The sequence below is a fragment of the Sinohyriopsis cumingii genome, chromosome 4, assembly GCF_028554795.1.
Source record: "Sinohyriopsis cumingii isolate HCF-2022 chromosome 4, ASM2855479v2, whole genome shotgun sequence".
NCBI classification, from domain to species: domain Eukaryota; kingdom Metazoa; phylum Mollusca; class Bivalvia; order Unionida; family Unionidae; genus Sinohyriopsis; species Sinohyriopsis cumingii.
Window position 1 is genome coordinate 94,021,437 of NC_142964.1, and position 20,289 is coordinate 94,041,725.

Consider the following 20,289-nt stretch of genomic DNA (forward strand, 5'->3'; position numbering starts at 1 on the left):
ATGCTCATATATGAGCCAAAGTAATTCCCAGAGGATTAAAGACATTAATGGATTATGGTCAGGTTACTAAAGAGCTTGATCATATAAAATAATAATAAACAATAATTTCATTCTCACCGCAAGGTATGTTCTGATTTGGTGCTTAAAGCTGTCAAGATGGATTAGAATCTATACTATGTATAATCAAAATTAATGTGGACAAGGTTAAAGATGTTAATTGTTTATGGTTGGATCATTCAAGAGCTCGAGAGAAATAAATTAGGTAGGTTTGACTTTAAAGTTTGTTGAGATGTCTAAGCATGCCAATGCCAGAACATCAAAATCCAAGCAAGATATCACACAAAATTCAATGATACATGGAATGGGGAATTTCATAGGTTACGATAAAGTTAAAGAGACATTCCTGTGAAGCTGATTTTATAGTCTTTAATGGTAGCAAGTTTGACATCGTGCATCATGTAGAAACCCGATCTCATAAAAGCATATTAATCATGGCAACAAGTATGGCATCACTGAAATCTAAGTTTGCAGAATTGGTATCAAATGTGGATAAAGTTACACGTGCCAAAACACTATTTGCCATCCTTATAGCCAAACTGATAATCTCCCATTTCTGATAGACCATCTTTCAGATCTCGTCAGAATAATGTGTATTTCCTTGATTGATAAGTTGCTCAAACTCAATCGTGCAAATATGTAAAAGCTAGTCAGGGAAAAGTGAGATCTGAACAGGGAGAAATGGGAGCAAAGGAAGACATGCAATATTGTGTATGTGTGTGTGCGTGCGTGTGTATCTTTCTTTTAATTCAATTATACCCTCTATTTTCCAGTATGCATATTTGCATTAACATTTGTCTTAAGCAATAATTTTGTTTCAAGACAAAATATTTCTGAGTTCTATCTATATTATATACATTTGGTGCACGTTTAAAATTATCATATTCATATGCAGTATATTTTGGCAATATATCTTAAAAAGAGAACAAATGAAGCTCTACATTCTAATGAATTTTAACTGAGTAACTAGATCACAGTATTGTAATTACAAGTTAGTATAAAATGCTTAATCAACCACACTTAATCAAGAATTTTTCTTTTTACTTTCTAAAAGTTAACTATAAAATGGCATTTGAAAAGATTTCTAAACTTGTGTGAAACAAACCCTGTGCCATGTACTTGAGAGCAAGCGCACACGTCTTTCAGATTATTCTGTTTGTCTCAGTTTCTTTGTTGCTGATAAAACTTTACCGTAACTGTTCATAGACAAAACAGTGAAGCATTAAAATCAGTATATGAATGAAGAAACCCTTTTTCAACCGAATCAACACAGTCAACATGTAAGTGCATCTATTTTTAGAGAGAGAGGGGTTTTCTTAATGTAAGTACTCAGAATCTTCAATAACAGAATATTTAGACTGCTTTCTATGAATTGTGAATTTTCCAGAATATATTTGCCAAAAGGTTTACGAAAAGAGGCAGTCTAATAAACAGGTACTTCCCAGACTCAGTGGTGTCTGCCATTATTTTCCCATGACAGGATTACTTACAGTTCCAAACTTATTTTTATGAAAATAATGAATGCATCGCAGCTAAAATATCTGTGTTACTGATTCTGTTCTTTAAACACAAATCGCTTTTTACATAAGTTTAAGTTTTAAAACACAAGTTTGTATGTTTGTATCATGAAAGGATAACCAGCAGAAATTGGGCAAATAATAGTTGCTAACTTACTCCGGAAAGAATGAATGGTCAATCAGCTATGAAAACACATGCCTGTGAATATGTAAGAGTTTGTTTGTTGGCGCAATTGATATCAACACCGACTAGTTGATGGCTTGAAGCCTACATTTCACCTTGAGCTAAAAGATAACACTGGAACTAACTTGGATGAGGCAAGGGAGCATCTCAGACAGGATGGTCATTCATTGTTCCTCTAAAACATCACAGGATGAAGTTGTTTTCACTTTCCTAACAGAAGAAGGTGAGGTTTACATTTTTTAGGCAACCTAGTCGCCCAGTTCACCTTGAAGTGTGACCCTTGGTATAATAATAATAATAATAATAATGATAATAATTTATTGTATAAACTCATGTCATGAGTGACCATCAGCAGGACATGACCAGTAAATTCAGCAGCTGAATATGCAGATTGAACATTCAGTCACATATATATTTCCAGAATGTGTTTGGTCTCATGCATTAGAGAAAAGCTGATGTGAAAATTAGACAAATGTAACAAAATGTTGCCAGCTTTACGATAAGATTTAAAAATTGCATAATGTAAGCAGTTAAATTTGTATTGTATTCTTCAACAGGTTCAAGCTAGTGTATACAGTATGCTTGTGGAAGACATCACTGGAACTTAATCTGAAGGTGCTGAACAGGGGTGAGATGTCTTGATTATAAATTAATAAACTGGAACCCATCTGTAATGGACACTAATGAGACCAGATATTTTGTTCATTATGGACAGGGGTCACCTTTATGGACAAGGGTCATTAAATTTGTCCTTTATGGGTAAGGGTCACCTTTATGGAAAGGTGTCTGTAATGTTGCACTTTATGGACACCAAGTTGTCAATGTTTTTTTTTATGTATATAATGGTCATTACCATTTGCAGGGTGTCATTGATGTTGTCCTTTAGGGACAAGCATCATTCATGTTATCATTTATTAACAAAGTGTCATTTATGTTGCCTCTTATGGACAAAAGGTCATTAATGTTGTCTTTTATAGCCAAGAAGTCATTACTGCTGTCCTTTATGGACCTGGCAGTCATTAATGTTCTTCATGAATAAAGGGTCATTACTGTTGTCATTAATTGACATGGTTAATAATGATGTCATTTATGTACAAGGGTTCATTAATGCTGTCCTTTATGGACGGGTAATTATTTTTGCCATTTGTTGATGGGTAATGTTTTATGGACAAGTGGTCAGTTTCTTGTTCTTTAAGGATGGAGTAATTAATGTCCACTATGTACAGGTGTTCTTTATGAAAGACTCTTTATGATATTTAGGACACTAACTGAAAATGGCATCAATCAGGTCTTCAGTTTGGACCCATTGGTAGCCATCTTGAAACTCCAGGTTTCAGTATATACAAATTGCACAACTAGATGGGTTGTTCACCAACAATTTTGCAATTTTCAGATACTTAGGTTTTTGAAGTTTCAAACAAATATGTGGCTTCAGGTTCTTTCCAGTACTTGTTGCTCAGGAACTTCTTGCCTGATTCACATCACATTTGTGATAAATGATCCTTTTATATACAGTCCCTGCAAGCAGCATCACTCCTACCTCTGGATGGGCATGGGGTAAAGAATGACATTAGGTATATATTTCAGACCCTGATTCAGAATAAAGGAGCCCTTTAGTAATCCACTTTTCCATGAAACCATATGTTTACACTTATTTTTCATTAGGGGACCAGTTTATAATATATTCTGATGCAGTTTGTTTCTAACATTGTCAGATAGACCTATCTGTGCCTTTCTGCGTTTTGTCATGGCAACTCCATTTTTTGCTCACCTGGTCATAAGGCCAAATGAGCTTATGGTGTGCCCCTTCATCTGTTGTGCATTGTTCATCTGACATCCTTCAATAATTCCTATTTTCATCTATCACAAACTGCCAGACCAGTTTCAGCCAAATTTGGCACAAAGGAACCTGACATAAAAAAGCCTTTCAGTTTTTTTACAAATAATGCTGATTCACCATCAAACATGGCCACTGTTCCTAAAAATAAAAAAAAACTTTAAACAACTTCAAGCCATCATCAGATATCACCATTTTGGCATGGAGTTTTCACTAAAATACTTTTTATGAAGTTTGCTTGGTCTGAAATTGGTGCCCTGCAGATATCCTGTATGGTCATCATGGTTGCCAATTTGAAAATCTTTTCACTCCTTATCTTATTGAATTGTCATATTGACATAGAGTTTCCACTAATTTCTTATGAAGTCTAGTTGGTCCTAAATGAAAATAGTGCCAGTGTAACCTTCCTTATGGCTGCCATGGTGGCCATTTTAAATTTTTTTCATTGCTACTCTTCCTGAGCATACTGTTATATCAGCATATCAGTAAATGACTTCTTATTGCATAATTATATCTAATGAAAATGGTGATGGTATTACCTCGTATATGTCCACCATGGTGGCCATCTTGAACATCTTCTTATAGCTACTTCAAAATGAATAATGAATAGTCATAGTTACATGGAGTTTCACTGAAAGACTCCATATGATATTTAGGACACTAACTAAAAATGGCACCAATCAGGTCTACAATTTAGACCCAGTGGTAGCCATTGTGAAAATCGTGACTTTTCCTTAACAAATTCACGGGTGGACATGATGTTTTCATTAAAATATTTTGTATGATGTCTGGTTAATGAACAAACCTCCAGTTTGATGGTCATGGTGACCATCTTGAAAATCTTGTTGTAGCTACTTCACCTGAATGGATGGCTGTAGTAACATGTTTTTCATTAAAAGACTTCTCATGATATGTAGTTGGTCCTAAACGAAAATGGCTTGGTTTGGTTTGTAACAGCATAGCAACACAAGTAGGTTCTCTATTGCCGAGGTATATCGAGTAAAGTGCCTTGTCCAAGACGCACCATGTTGGCTAATGCACTGGTGTCAAAATGCTGAAACATGCACTCTGTCCCAATGCTAAAAAACACCATTTAAGAAATATTGCAAGTTCAGCAATGTGTGGAAATCAGAATTTGAGTTTGTACTTGTGAGTGCAAAGGTCCTGAGTTTGCATTGTATGTTTCATGCAAAGTGGATTTTGAGATAGCTTATAGAGCAAGAAATTATATCACCAGTCATATGCAGGTGCTGTCACATATGAGCAATGATTCTTCTGTAACAAACTCAAAACTTTATTTGCTACTGTATCAACGTAGATGAAGTGGCACTAGTGGACATGTTATTTGCAAATTTTGTAGCATGAACAATTAACCATTCCTCATTGCAGATCATTTTACTATACTGGTTCAGATTATGTTTCCAGACACAGAGATTGCACAAAAATTTTCTTGCCAGCATATAAAGACAGCACACATTGTCACTCAGGTCATAGCCACCCACTTGGACCAGAAGGTTAAAATTAAGTGTATGAGTCAGAATTTGAGTGTCATTATTAAGAATACATATATTGGCAAAAGATGTTTTTGTTTTGTTTTCAGTCCCTCAAAAATTTATGTTGTTAAAAAAAAATGTTTTCATTTAGAAGCCAATCTACTAAATGAAAAATTTAAAATCTTATTTAATGTCATGGTTCTGTCACCTGAAAATGGTGCTGATTAGACATCCAATTTGATTGTCATGGTTCTGTCACCTGAAAATGGTGCTGATTAGACATCCAATTTGATTGTCATGGTAGCCATCTTTTGAATCCTGTTGTAGCTCTTTCTTCTGAACAGAAGGTATATAGAAATGAAGGTTTTGCTACTTAAAGACTTCAAGACTTCTTATGGTATCTGACTGTTCTTTAGTAAAAACTGATGCTGTTCAGGTCTCCAACATGTTTATTCCTACTCATCTTTATGGGGGGGATAGTCATATTGACATGTGGTTGTTACTTCAGCACTTCTCGCACATGTAGTTGGTCCGAATTGAAAATGAAAGCAATGTAACCTCGCAAACAAAATAGAAGCTACTTGAGAATAGATGGTGTTAACATTTTGTAAAAACTAAAACAAAAAATATACTTTATTCTTGCAATATGTAGTGATTTCTGTACTAAGATATGCTGATAGAAGCTCCAGGGGCTATCATAATGACCATCCTGAAAATCTTGACATGGATACTTTGTCAGAATGTCAACATCATAGCAGTATGCAGCTTGTTCTTATGAAAATGGTGCTCATCTGACCTCCAACATGGCACCATTGCCATCTCTTGTTATCACTACTCCTTTTGCATGAATTGTGGCACTGACATTGGGCTTTCACTAAAATACTTATTGCAACATTTCATTGGTTCTGAATGAATGGTGCATATCAGATCAACATATCAACGTTTTTGTGAAGGAGTTTTGAAAACCAGACCTAATCCACCTTTTGGTCAAGTCAGAGGTAATTGCTTGCATTTTTGTACATCAGTGAGCATTTTTGAACACAGTGACTTGTAGAACACATACAAGTGAATTTGTACCAGACTTTGTGTTTAGTTGTGTTCCAATGAACAAGTTGATAGTCAGCTTGGTTTTAAGGTCAAAGGTGTTGACTTAGTGTTAAATAACACTTAGGCAGCTCACAAATATTACAAATTAAAAGTTGCTTTCAGTCACGTGTTAATTCAGAACACTGTTTCTGGTTCATTAGATACTTCTTTTGTAGTTAATTACATTATAAGAATTCAAACATCTGAAAATGTTTTTACTTTTCAGACGAGTCCAGTTTTGAATTTACAACATTGATGCATACATACTTCACAACACCAGATGTTACCAAGACAAGTGTGATTGGTTTAAAAGATCTCCAATTCATTGATAAAGTACATAGATTTTATATTATATTACAAGTACATCATGCAACAGAGTGAACAGCTTCATAGCTCTTAATATGTTTTATGCTCAAGGATAGTAAAGACTAGCATTTATCTGCAATAAGTTCATGTATTTATAGATTACTGCATTTGTATAGGAAAATATGAACGAGTTTTTCAAATGGAAATACTTCACGACCGTGTGAGTGCAGTATATCCATCTGACAAAACGAATTCATATTTTCCCATACAAATGCAGTAACCTTTATATTATATGCTCATTTTTTTAATTCTATTTAATGCTTAATTATATTAACAAAATACACTACTAGAAACAAATTCATCATTACACAACATTATTACTGTGCACATAACTCCGCCCAGATAAATTTGAACTTAGTCACGCGCTCGACATGACTTTCGAAAGAAAATTGCATGTCTAGTTAAAATTGAAATTTGGAGTCATATTGTGAATGAATGCCTATTGCAACAACTTTTTCATTTGATCTGGAATGAATGGATTTTGGTATTTTTTTCGATTCAACAAAATTTCGTGATTATATACTGAATTTATATGTGACAATTCCACATGAAATATATTGGGTTGAAGAAGCGAGGAAGAAGCGTGTTGACATCTGCAAATGTGTTTCTGTCATTAAATGTTTAAAATCATAATATGGGAAAAATATGAAGTCTTTCAGTTGCAATTATCAATAAGACGAAATGGAATTTAATGCTTGGTTTAAAAGATCTCTGCATTTTGAGTACAGTAAGGAGGATGTAATTGCACTTATGTTCGAAAATTACAGTACAATTTCGAAATGTGTAATCAAGCTTGGGAACCTATGACATGGCTCATGTAATTCAGATTTGCAGAACTAAATACATTTTGAGGAAATTCAGGATGTAAAACTGTAAGTATATTTTGTTTGCCGTTTTTGTCACCAGCTAAAGAAGACAGTATATGCCTTGTCATGTGTATGTCATTTGTAAGGATCCTTTCTTGCATCTGTTGTATAGCTAGCCTAAATCCGAAACATTTTATCAAAAAAGTTAACACGGAATGTGCCATAGCAGCTGGTATGTGGCAGTCCACGAACACATCTGCTTTACTTCATTCAGAAACAAATTTAAACAACCACAACGTAAAGCACTTACTATGTGAGTGTACATGATTTGTTTACAAATCAAAAGTGCTGGTATCTGCGTCTATTGCTTGTTTACAAAAGAAAGTCGTTCCTTTATGCACATGAATGCAATCTATATATTTGCATGCAAGTTCAGTATTGGGTAATATTACACGATTCATACAATGTAAAGTTAATGGAGAAAACAATGAGCATATAATAAATGGTTATAATACAGTTAACATACCTTAAGTACTTAGGTTACCATTTTCTATTCTTAATGTAATAGCTTCTAAATGCTTGATTTAGTATGACTGAACATCATTCGACTTCGTGAAATTCTCACTGAGTTTTACATTGGCAATCAGTTGTCATTTTCATAATCAGAGACTGGTTCATTAAATCTTACTTCATAATAACATTCAGAACTTGTTTCAGGTATAATAATAAGTCTAAGAAGAAGACACTACAAAAATAGAACCTATTTTAAAACCTCATAGGGACTACTGAACAGGTTTTTGAAGAACTAAACTTAGGACCTTTGAGTTTTCCCACTGTGTGCATTTGATTGATATATATATGTCCTTTTTTGTTACTCAAACATTACCATCTTGAGCTTCTCTACAGAAGAAATACCAAATTGTAATACAGACCCTGAAACTTAAAATTTTACAAGCGAAACAAAATTAAGAGAATGCATAGCAAATGAAGATTGAATATCAGTAGAATGCTGAATTAATCCAAATGTATTTTGAAGAAAACAATCCCAGTGCAATATGCAGAATGATGAATAATAAACAAATAGAATGCATTGGAAATAAATGTCATTAATGGATTTGAAAATTGCATTTAAGTCACCAATAAATTTCCAGTCAAAAGCCCTTTCATATGATAATCTCTGATCAGCCTCTTTACACTGAACAATTTTCATCCATTACAAGTTAAGATATTGTTATAGTCAGGGCAGAGATAAAGACCTACCATTTATGAACTGACATCATCACAGTTGGTTATATCTGTACATTTTTAAGAATCAAAATTTTAAATTATGCAGGAGGTTGTAGGTTCGAACCCCAGCAAAGTCATACCAAAGACTTATAGAAATGGTACTACAGCTGCCTCACATGGTGCTCAGCATTAAGATGTTAGTGTTAGGACTGGTCAGCCTTGTGTCAGAATAATGTGGCTGGGTGGGACATGATGCTACATGTCTACGGCATGATGCCCCAGTGCTTGACATCACTATAAACGATCACACTCCAGAGTCATAGCGATATCACTGAGTTTTTTTTTAAGCTAGGTTAAAAATCAAAAACACACAAACACACACTTCATTTTATGCATATGCTGTTTCAAACCTTCTAACCCTTACAATTTTGCCATAAGTCCTACCAAAATGATCCTTAAAATACGGACTTACGGAATAAAATAATAAACTATGGAAAAATTCTTGTTGCTAAAAAATCAGGATAATCGGTTCATCCATGTTTGATTTGGAATGAGTTTTCTTATTAGAATTATTGGAGTTAGTAAGAGAACCAGACTAACTTTATGGCAGTACCACAGGTGCTTTAAACTGCACATATTTTTTCCTGCAAAGCACCAGCATGATCAAACTATTGATCATAGAATTTTTAAATAATGGTGTCCAGCAAGTGGTACATGTTGAAGACAAAAAGGAAAATAAGCCTTTTAAAAAGTTTTAATAAGCAGCATGAAGAAGAAACAGGAATATTCAGAATTCTTGTGAATAATAGCAGAAAGGAACACAGTTATATTCATTGGACATCATGTGTCAATTTGAGTATGTCTTGTCAGGGAGATATGATTGCCATTGTCTTGTGAAATGCAAAAAAATTCCAAGAATTCCATTAGACTGAGAGATAGCAACAAACTGTTGAGCTGCATAGGGTTTTGAACTGAAGTTTATGCAATTGTACAAGTAGTAAATAAGGTCTGTGTGCATTTTACAAATGTTTCAGTTGAACATAACGTTTACTGTCGCTGCATGTTTCAAATAGTGAACTTTTAAATGTTTTCCATCATTACAATTAACAGTTTATATTTTGTTACACCTTACTGAAAACTGGTAAAACTTACAGACAAAATAAATTGCATTACTGAGACAGTCTCATCAGGGTTTGCATGTCTGTTATTTTATTAAGGTACACTTTTAATAAGACATGATGCAGAGTAAGAGTTTTTTTCCTTTAATGCTCTCAAAACTGGAAAACCTGATTTTGGTAAATGCATTTCTGTTTAGATCCAGAAAGTGAAAGCAAAAGAAAATCTCCAGCTCAGAACACATTTTTGAGATCATATTAAATGATACCAAAAATGTAAAAGTGAATGGAATGTAAACTAAATGCAAAATTAATCCCAAATGCATTTCAAATGAAATGCTGATTTGAACTTACCTGTTTCAGGGTCTACCTTAAACAAAACTACCAAAAGTAGAAATGCAATCAGGATAAAAATCTATAAAGAAAATTTTCTTACTGTCAGATTTCAAAAAGGGTAACTAGTGGTCCCTAGCTAGAACGCAACTCTTGCTGCCTGATTTCAAAAATGCCTTACTGAGATGTCTAGTGAACCCCTCAGTTTACCATGACCTCTCAAATAACAGGTATAGTCATTGACCCTGTTTTTGAAAAATAAATGTTGTTTTTATAGTAAACCTACTTAAGAGTTCCAGAAGTGTCATTATGTGGGACCACTCTATTTTAACTTTCAATACACTTTAAGGCATAGAAGATCAATCCATGTCCTTTTTTACAGAAGTACAAAAGGAACTTGTCAGAATTGTAGCTTGATAGCTTCATGAACAGATGATTTTTTTATACAGCAATCTCTCACTGGGAGGTACCTCTCTGTAACACAGTCCCTGATATTGCATGGATATTTTCATATTTAGTTGTTTTCAAATGGCATCATGAATGGTAACTGGTTCTGCATTTAAAATTGTATTTCTGCAAAAGTCCTGAAACTGGAAAGAGACAACTCCCTTTATATGGACTCCAATAATTGTATACCCATCTTTTCCATGTTAGAGCACACATTATGCATCCTATTCACCCTCGAAAGATTAAATTTTAGGCATCTGAGAAAAGTGACTGCAACTTGATATAGCCCTGCAGGAGTGACGTCGCTTGAACAATCACTTTTTGCTGTCCTCTTTGTTATGATTTGTGATCATAACTTTTTTTTTGTTTGATGATAATTTTAAAAAATAAATCTTAAGTAATTTTTAAAGACAAATTACTGAAATAGTTCCTGGATGGTAACCAGCTTGAAATTAAATGTTTGTGCATCCCTGTAAGGAAAATACATTTGAAAACATAATGGCAGTTTTAACATTACAAGGACCATGACGTTTTGAAAATAAGTTGAATGCATGCTGTTCATGATAATAGGGAAAATAATGATGTGAAATTATTGACGTTTGTTTAAAAAAAAACATGTTTTTGTCCATTATTGAAGCCATATGTAAGTCATAATTTCTCATTGCCACACCAGGTACCATTCACAATGCTGATGAGGCCAACTAAAGTTAATTTTTTTGGTACAATTTTAATGTGGTTTGGGATAAAACCAAAGATTATTGGTAACCATACTGAGCACGCAAGTGTTCTATGGCTTCCCTGAACTGTTACATTGTAAGACCACCATTTATAATAATCTTAGAGGGTTGAGAGGCAATTTATAGACATAGTCTTGGGTTTGGTAGAACATAAATCTGGCAGTGTTACATAATGTGGAATTTTAATTAATTTTTTTTATAATATGGTCTGTAATTTCTATGAAAGTGAAGATTTTGGAAATAAGAAAAATTCTGCACAGTAATATCAAGGTCTTAATTTTCAGGTAATTATAAACCAACAGTTATTTAAGAAATACAGAAAAGCAGATGTTTGTTAAGTAAAACCAACTTAAATGTGCTTCTTTGTTAATAGCCTTAATTTGTTATTGGTCTAACAGTTAACTTGACTGCTTCAATGGCCTAAGTAGTTAGATTGTCTGCCTTGGATGTGGAAGATTATGGGTTCGACCCCCTGACCGAGTCATATCAAAGACTTATAAAAATGGTACAAACAGCTGCCTGCCTCGCTAGCTGCACAGCATTAAGAGATTAGTGTTAAAAGTGGTGTCACTAGGGGTTGCAGACCTCACTGGGTGACACCATCAGAGGAGGTGACACCAAAATGACTGTCTATAACATTTTTGAATTTTGTGCAGGAAGGAGGTCCATGTTGGTGACACCATGAGTTACTACCACACATGACTGTCTATACAATTTTTTAATTTTGCGCAGGAAGGAAGTCCATGGGGGTGACACCAAAGTGACTGTCTATAACGTTTTTGAATTTTGTGCAAGAAGGTGTGACACCAACAGTTACCACACATGACCGTCTATAAAAAAAATTTGAATTTTTGTGCAGGAAGGAGGTCCATGGTGACACCAACCCGAGTGACACCACTGAGTGTTAGGACTGGTTGGCCTGGTGTCAGGATAATGTGACTGGGTGGGACATGACGGTACAGATCTGCAGTAATATGCCCCAGTGCTAGATATCACTATAAACTGTCACACTGCAGACATCATAGTTATGACTGAAATTTTTTTAAAGCTATGTTAAAAATTAAAATTACACACATACACACACACAGTTAAGTAAGGAGTGACCTTCATTACAGGTATATTATGAACATAGAATATTGATACATCCTATGATGCATAGAAATCCAGCAAAACTGTAGCAAGACAAATCACTTTTCCAATCTATTTGCCGTTATTGTTGATCATATTGCTCTGAAACAGTTGCTTGTACACCCATATAATTTTAAAGAATAGACTACTACACATTTTTAGCTGAAGTAGGTAACAGTGACCTTCTTTTCATACCCTAGTGGTTTTATAATTCTTTGGCATTTTGCTCCATTTTTGACACCATTTCATACACACTCCTCATTCTTCAAGTGCAGTTTTTTTGAGAAGTGGTATTCACACCTTGACTTCTTAAGGGTTTTAAAACTTGTTTGATTTCTTTGGGGGTTTAAAAACTTGTAGTGACAGAACATACAAGTCATATCTATCTGATTTCTTTATTTTGTACCTTTTTGCATTAGTTTGCACTTAGCAGTGTAGATTGTTCAGATCTAACGTTCTTTATTTTTAGGTTCAAGATGGAGCCCTATTGACAGAAAATAGAAGTGCAGTATTTGTAAATGAAAATTATGACAGGTAAATGCAGATGGATTTAATAGTTTTTAGGGCTAGATTCATGTGTGAAATAGACATTTGGAAAGCTGTATTAATACTGAATATTTCCTTTCAGTAGTCTCTCATTTCTTTTATACCTCTTGAAATATTTAAATACATAACCATTGATGAGTACAGTACACATGGTGTATTGATTCTTGACTGATAAACTATTCAGTTTCAAATTAAGGCATCTGAAAAACGTGTAGGAGTTTTATTTTATTTTTTTCATACATTTGTAGCTTGGCAGACCCTGACCAATGTCAGAACTATTTAGATTTGGACCATCTATCATCAGCTGAGTGTGAAATGATTGTGTGTGTGTGTGTGTGTGTGTGTGTGATTTTTAACGTAGCTTTAACAATTTTTCAGTCATATCGCTACGATGTCTGCAGTGTGGCAGTTTATTGTGATGTCTAGCACTGGGGCATCATTCTGCAGACATGTAGCATGATGTCCCCACCCAGTCACATTATTCTGACACCAGGCTGACCAGTTCTAACACTAACCTCTTAATGCTGAGCACCTAGCGAGGCAGCTGTTACTGCCATTTTTGTAAGTCTTTGGTATCACTCAGTCGAGATCGAACCCACAACCTCCTGCATCTGAGGCAGACAGTCTGACCACTCGGCTACTGGAGTGGTTGTGTAATGATTGTTTAAATTGCTTGTCATGTACCACTCAAACTGTTGACTCATCATTACTTGCAAAAATTTATTCCTTCTTTCTGTTCTATCACTTATATAGTTAACTGGACTTGTATACTTAAACACATTTTCCTTTTGTGCATAAAAAATGTGTTTTTATACTAAACTAAGCCAATATTCAAATACAGGTATCTTTTCCCTGTATACTTTGTAAACAAAATGTTTGCTAAAAAATCATGACAAATTAAATTATTCTCTTCTCCACAGGGTATACCAGAATGCACCAAATGAAATAGTTGTCAACAAGGTTGGAACTGGGGAAAAGAAAGTTATCATAAAGAAGACAAATTTTCCTGATGTTGGTAAGGATTGTCTCACTTTGTTTGAATGCTGGTATTTGAAAGATTATATCCCTTTTTTCTACCTTATTCAAATTATGGTCAACAAGGTTGGAAATGGTGAGAAGAAAGTTTTGATAAAGAAGGCAGATTTTTCCCAATGGTGTTAAGGATTGTCTCCTTTTGCTGGTATTTTGAAAGTTGTTGTTGTTGTGGTGTTTAATGTCATTTTTCTGCACAATATAGGCTATACATGGCAGCCAGTATTACTGGTGGAGGGAAAACCCTGGAAAGAACGACCGACCCACGAGAAGCTACTGGCAAGCTTTCTCACATACCTACATAGGCTGAACCCGAGACTCAAACCCACGCAGACAGAGGTGAGATGGCAGTGATCTGTAACGGTAAGTGCTTTAGACCACTCGGCCACTCGGGGCCTTGGTATTTGAAAGATTATATCCTTTTATTATGGCTATTGCAATGTCCATTTTGAAAATTGCTTTAGCTACTCACTCTGAATGGATGATCACAGTGACAAAGGGTTTCACTTAAAGACTTATTATTTTTAGTAAGTCATAAATGAATTGGGTATCTTTCTGACATCCAGTATGGCTACCGTGATGGTCGTTTAAAAAATTTTTGTTGCTGCTAATCCTGAATGGATGGTCATATTTAAATAAGGTTTTCATCAAAAGACTTGTGGAGTCTCACCCTATATGAAAATGGCACCTATCTTCCATTCAGTATGGCTACCAGGTGGTTTCAACACTGTTGTTAAAAAGAATTAATGGTCTGTCATGATTCTAGGATATTCTTTTCTTTCTTTTCTTTTTTGCAGAGATTATCATTTCTTGCCAGAATTTTTTTATTGTATGACATAAATAGAAAGACTTAAACTCCAGCCTGGACCAACAAGAATAAGTGGGGCAGCCACTCACCCCTATGGCGATCTAGAAGGGATCAGCAATCCCATAAACCGGGGAAGTCCACTTTTATGGGAAGTCTCATCGCTTTTCATTAGCAGCTTCAGGTCAGTGGCAAGTGCCAATTCAATATCTCTCTCTCCCAAGATACTGGAATGAGCTTATGATGATAAGGTCATTTTCACCTTAGTGGACTCCAGTGAGTCCTCACAAGAACCTTTGGCAATGGTCCATTCCCCTCTTTTTGGGTTCCCTGCTCCTTTTCACCTGTCCAGCCAGGTGTTCAAGGAGAAGTTTGGATGTTTGATAAGGCATTGAACAAAGTTTACCTCTTGATTCACAGACTTGCTGATGACAGAAGGTTCTCTGCAGTCTGGAGAGGCTTTCAGGAGTCTGATCGTTTGCAACTACACTCTATAATGGTACGAGAGCTTGCACAGAAGTTTTGATGGGGACAAGAGTTCACAAGGCAGCAGAAACAGAGAGCAAACAAGTGAACAAATCACAAAATTTGAATGAATTCACATACTTGGACAGCAATGAAGCACAAAAACACCTGCAAATTAGTTTAAAGTCATGCATATTATAAAAACATACTCTGCACAATATAGAATATTTAATTGTTAACCCCTCAAGTGCATGTTGCAACACAAATCCCGCCACAGGTAGAAATCTCAAAGCACTGGTTGTGACTCATCAGTTTTCAGGTAGGCAGCGGTATACACATCCTGATAACTCAGCTTGAGATCAGTGGTTTTTAAACTAATTTGATTGTACATTGGGCCGTGGAACAAGCATTCTGTGAAAGTCTTAATCTTGCCTTCATCACGTAAGTTTTACAGTGCACATTTAAAATATGGGCTACCCAGAAACCCCGAATGGCTGACTTGCAGCATAATTCACGTTCAGATGATGATTTCATTTGACAGATACTGGTTGATGATTTTAATAAAGACATTGAGTTTGAAAGTTTTGAAGTATATCAGATAAGTGCATCTTGGAAAGCATTACTGGAAAACTAGTGAGTAATTTTAAACTTGAAAATGATGTTAAATACAAGTTTGATGTACATGCTGGAGGAACAGAAACAGACAGCATGCTGGTCAGCACCTTATTTAGCAGTATTTTGAAATTAAATATAGAAATGGAAAATACCAAGCCAAATTAAAATACAGGCAATGTAAAAGTAGAGTGTAATTTTTATTTCCCAGTTTCTCAAACAATTCAGCACTGAGGGATCTTGTGCAACAAAACTATATATAGCTCTTTAAGCATTAAGATAAATATAATAAATAATAATCTGGAAAACAGTTACAGAGTAAGAATACTTTTTGCATAAAATAGCAATGTTTGAACAAACAGATTATGGCATTGATGATCTTAAAACCTTTATACAGCATTATGGAAGAGATAAAAAATCCAACATAGTAGTCATGTGTAACTTTGGCAGAGTTCTTGGCAGTGAAAAATCTTATTTTGGAGCAGAGATATCCAATACTTATAGCTTACTGCATTTGTATGGGAAAATAGGAACGAGTTTTCAGAATGAATACTGCACGAACTTGTGAGTGCAGTATATCCTTCCAACAAAACGAGTTCATATTTTCCCATACAAATGCAGTAACCTTTTTATTATATGCTCATTTTTTTATTCTACCTAAGGTTTAATTATATAAACAAAATACACTACAAGAAATAACGTAAATGAATGAATGCCGTATTCCAAACTAAATACACAAGCTCAGATTTGACATTACAAAATGACATCATTATTAATGCGCACATAGCTCCACCCAGATAAATTTGGAATTAGTCACGCGGTTGACATAACTTTCGAAAGAAAACTGCATGTCTAGTTAAAATTGAAATTTGCAGTCATATTGTGAATGAATGCACATTGCAACGACTTTTCCATTTGATCTGGAGTGAATATATTTTGGTATTTTGTTTCGATTCGACGAAAGTTTGTGATTTTGACTGGATTTATCTGTGCAAATTATACATGAAATACATCGGATTGAAGTAGCGCAGGAGAAGCGTATTTACGTCTGCAAATGTGTTTCTGTTTCTGTCATTGAATGTTTGAAATCATAACGTGGGAAAATATGAAGTCTTTCAATTGCAATTTTCAAAAAGACGCTATGGAATTTAATGTGTATTTCATTTTGAGTGCAGTAAGGAGGATGTAATTGCACTTATCATAGAAATTACAGCACACTTTCGAACTGTGTACATGTAATCCAAATTGAAAACCTATGACATGGCTCATGTAATTCGGATTTGCAGAATTAAGAAAAAACATTTTGAGGAAATTCAGGATGTAAAACTGTAAGTATATTGTATTTTGCCATGCTTATCACCAGATAAAGAATACAGTATATTCCTTGTCACATGTATGTTATTTTATTTGTAAGGACATACTCGGCCGTCTTTTATATAATGTAGCTAGCCTAAATCCGTAACATTGTATCAATGCGGAATGTGCCAAAACTGCTGTTTTTTTTTGGTTTTTTTTGCAGTCCATGAAACATGTTTTAGTTCTGTCAGAAACAAATTTAAATAACCACAACGTAAAGAGCCTCTTACGCGAGTGTATATGATTTGTTTACAATCAAAAGTGCTGGTGTCTGCGTCATTGTTTGTTTACAATAGAAAGTAGTTCCTTTATTCACGTGAATGCTATATGTGTATTGTCGTGCGCGTTCAGTATCGGGGAATACTGAACGATTCTGACAATGTAAAGTTAACGGGGGAAAAATGAGCATATAATAAAATATATTTATGAACTGTGGAAAACTGTACATGACCGTAAAGAACTGACTCAAGCTGGCTAAGCTAGCTGTTTTGCATATGCCGCATCAGACAAATTACTGTGAAAGGGTTCTCAGTACACAGTGTTATTCATACACAGATAAGGAACAAATTATTAAGCTCAGAAACAATCAACAGATTAATGATGCATCAGATTCAGGATGGGACACTCACCTGGAGCCAGAGGATGTAGGTTTTAAGGAAATTTGGTCCTGGGAAGAAGCAATTCTTCCTATAAACAACTTGGAAATGCATGCAGTGTTTCTAGCCTTACATGGGTGTCATCCTCATATGGCATTATTATATTATGATTGCTTCAGACATCATGCCAGCAGTTGTGTATCTCAAGCATCAGGGAGGTATACATACTCCATCTCTTTGCACAGAATATTATTCTCCCAGTCTAACATATTCAAAGCAAGAGGAGTATCCTAGCAGGTAGTCTGTCCAGAGGGAGCTGTGTAGTCTACATGTAATTGTTTCTGCTCCAGTTGGTAGCAGAGTCACTTTCCACCTGTGGGGAGGGGAGACTACTGGTGGATTTGTTTTCTATGAGACTAAACTACAAGCTTAGCTCCCATTTTAATGTCTCTCCAGCTTTCATTTTAAAGTGTGATTGTCTGTATGTATACACCTTCCCATCTTTGAAAACTATTCCAGAGCTGCTCCACTGAAATCTCCACTGCTGAGCTCATCCTGGTATTCCTCCCACTGGTCCGATGGTTCAGTAACCTATTTGACATGTGGGTAGATGAGCCCTGTTAATTACATCATAGGAGGGATCTGTGCTGTGACAAGGGGTCACATCTCAACAACAGTCCCCAGATTCTTCATCCTCGTGCGGTTCATCTCAAGTGATCAGCCTTCCAAGATGAGTTTTCGAGCATAGCTGCCAACTGCATCATTGAGATTAGGAGGCAATCTACTTCCAAGGCTGGGGCCCCAAGTGGTCTAAAGCAGTCTCCATGATGGATCACTGCCATCTCACCTCTGTCTGTGTGGGTTCGAGTCTCGGATTTGGCTAATGTAGGTATGTGAGAAAGCTTGCCAGTAGCTTCTCAAGGTCGGTGGTTCTTTCTGGGGATTTCCCTGGTTTTTCCTCCACCATTAATACTGGCCGCCATGTATAGCCTATCATGTGCTGAAAAATGGCATTAAACCCTACAACAACAACAATTTCCAAGGCTTACGATGCAAAATGGAGAATTTTATGATTGGTGCAGTAGGAAATGCATTGACCTAGCTGTCTTCCTTTAAGCTAAATTTGTAGATTTTCATTCTTTTTAAGGAAAGAGAAAGTTTAGCATCCACTGTTAAAGGATATTGGGCAGTCCTTTCTAACTCTCAAGGTCTCTAAGGGTTCTGCCATCAGGTTGGACTGTCCTACTGATCTTGTCAGGTATTTTGAGCCTTAGAGACCATTATCTCACTAATGCCGTGATAAAATATTTCATGTGTTCTTGGGCATTGTCAGAACCTTCTATTAAACCATTCAGTGAAGCTTCCTTCAGGAACCTTACCTGTAACATCGTTTTCCTATTTTCTATAACATCTAGGTAAAGAAGCAAGCTTCTTGCCGTGTCACTGGAAAAAGGGTTGTTTATGGTTCAAAGGCAGTTAATAATTTGGTTCCCATTCTGGGTTCTTGTTAATAATCAGCTCCCTTCACTAGCTCCACTTCCTGTTCAGATCCTCCAGGCTCTGGCATATCTGTGCTGGGTATAATTTTTGCCGCTTCAGAGCAGAGGGTGCAGGTCTTAAGGAAGATATTGGAGGTGGGGTTTTATAGTAATGGCACAACATTTGAGGCAACCTACCAGCTTACAGTAGTGAACACTACTATTGTAAGGGTAAGTACAATAATTTCAGCCCTCCTCCACCCTCATAATTAGGTAAATTCATCAATACAGTAGTAACACATTGTGTTACTGCTGTTCAGTTCTAGTTTATGGGCATGGCCAACTTTAATTATGCAACACTTACCAGCAACTATTACAAAGATTCCATCTTCCCACTTAGCCTGTACTACAGGTCCAAGTCAGTGTGGTGTTTTGTATGTTGGCTGTGGCTAAGGAAGCAGACTGGGATGTTGTTGTTTTTTTGAAAATGTTTATTCTGGCCCTCCAATACTAATTGGAGCAGAGAATAATTAACTTGGACTGGGGACTAAGTGTACTGGAAAAGGAAAGAAATGCAATAGTTGCAGATAAGTATTGCATACTTAAAATTAGTTGTACCCCAAAAATCTTTAAAATATCTTTTATCAAAGTATGTTGTAGAAACATAAGATAGAAGGATGGAAAATCATGAGTTTCCTCTAAATGATGTTGTGGAATATTGAAAATCAAACTCAGCGAGAGTCTTGTCAGTATAAAGCAATGTGACAGATTTGGTTGAAATCAAACAATCCATAGTAAAGAGGGGCCCCCGAGTGGTCTAAAGTGCTCACCATTATGGATCACTGCCATTTCACCTCTGTCTGCATGGGTTCGAGTCTCAGATTCGGCCAATGTGGGTTTGTGAGAAAGCTTGCCAATAGTTTCTCGTGGGTCAGTGGTTCTTTCTGGGGGTTTCCCAGGTTCTTCCTCCACCAATTATACTGGCTGCCATGTATAGCCTATCTTGTGCTGAAAAATGGCATTAAACCCTACAACAACAACAACCATAGTAAAGTAATACTGTGGA

The 20,289-nt window shown here is 35.6% G+C and overlaps 1 protein-coding gene across 2 annotated transcripts in view; it reads left to right on the plus strand.

Annotated features, from left to right (window-relative positions):
• LOC149801692 (uncharacterized) overlaps positions 1-20,289 on the plus strand; it is a 47,166-nt gene that overhangs the window by 17,184 nt on the left and 9,693 nt on the right. For both annotated transcript variants that reach the window (XM_089955957.1, XM_089955956.1), the window contains exons 7-10: positions 2,316-2,386; positions 6,401-6,507; positions 12,803-12,867; positions 13,800-13,894. In XM_089955957.1, coding sequence (XP_089812083.1) covers positions 2,316-2,386; positions 6,401-6,507; positions 12,803-12,867; positions 13,800-13,894 — 338 coding nt within the window. The remainder of the gene's footprint in view (positions 1-2,315; positions 2,387-6,400; positions 6,508-12,802; positions 12,868-13,799; positions 13,895-20,289) is intronic.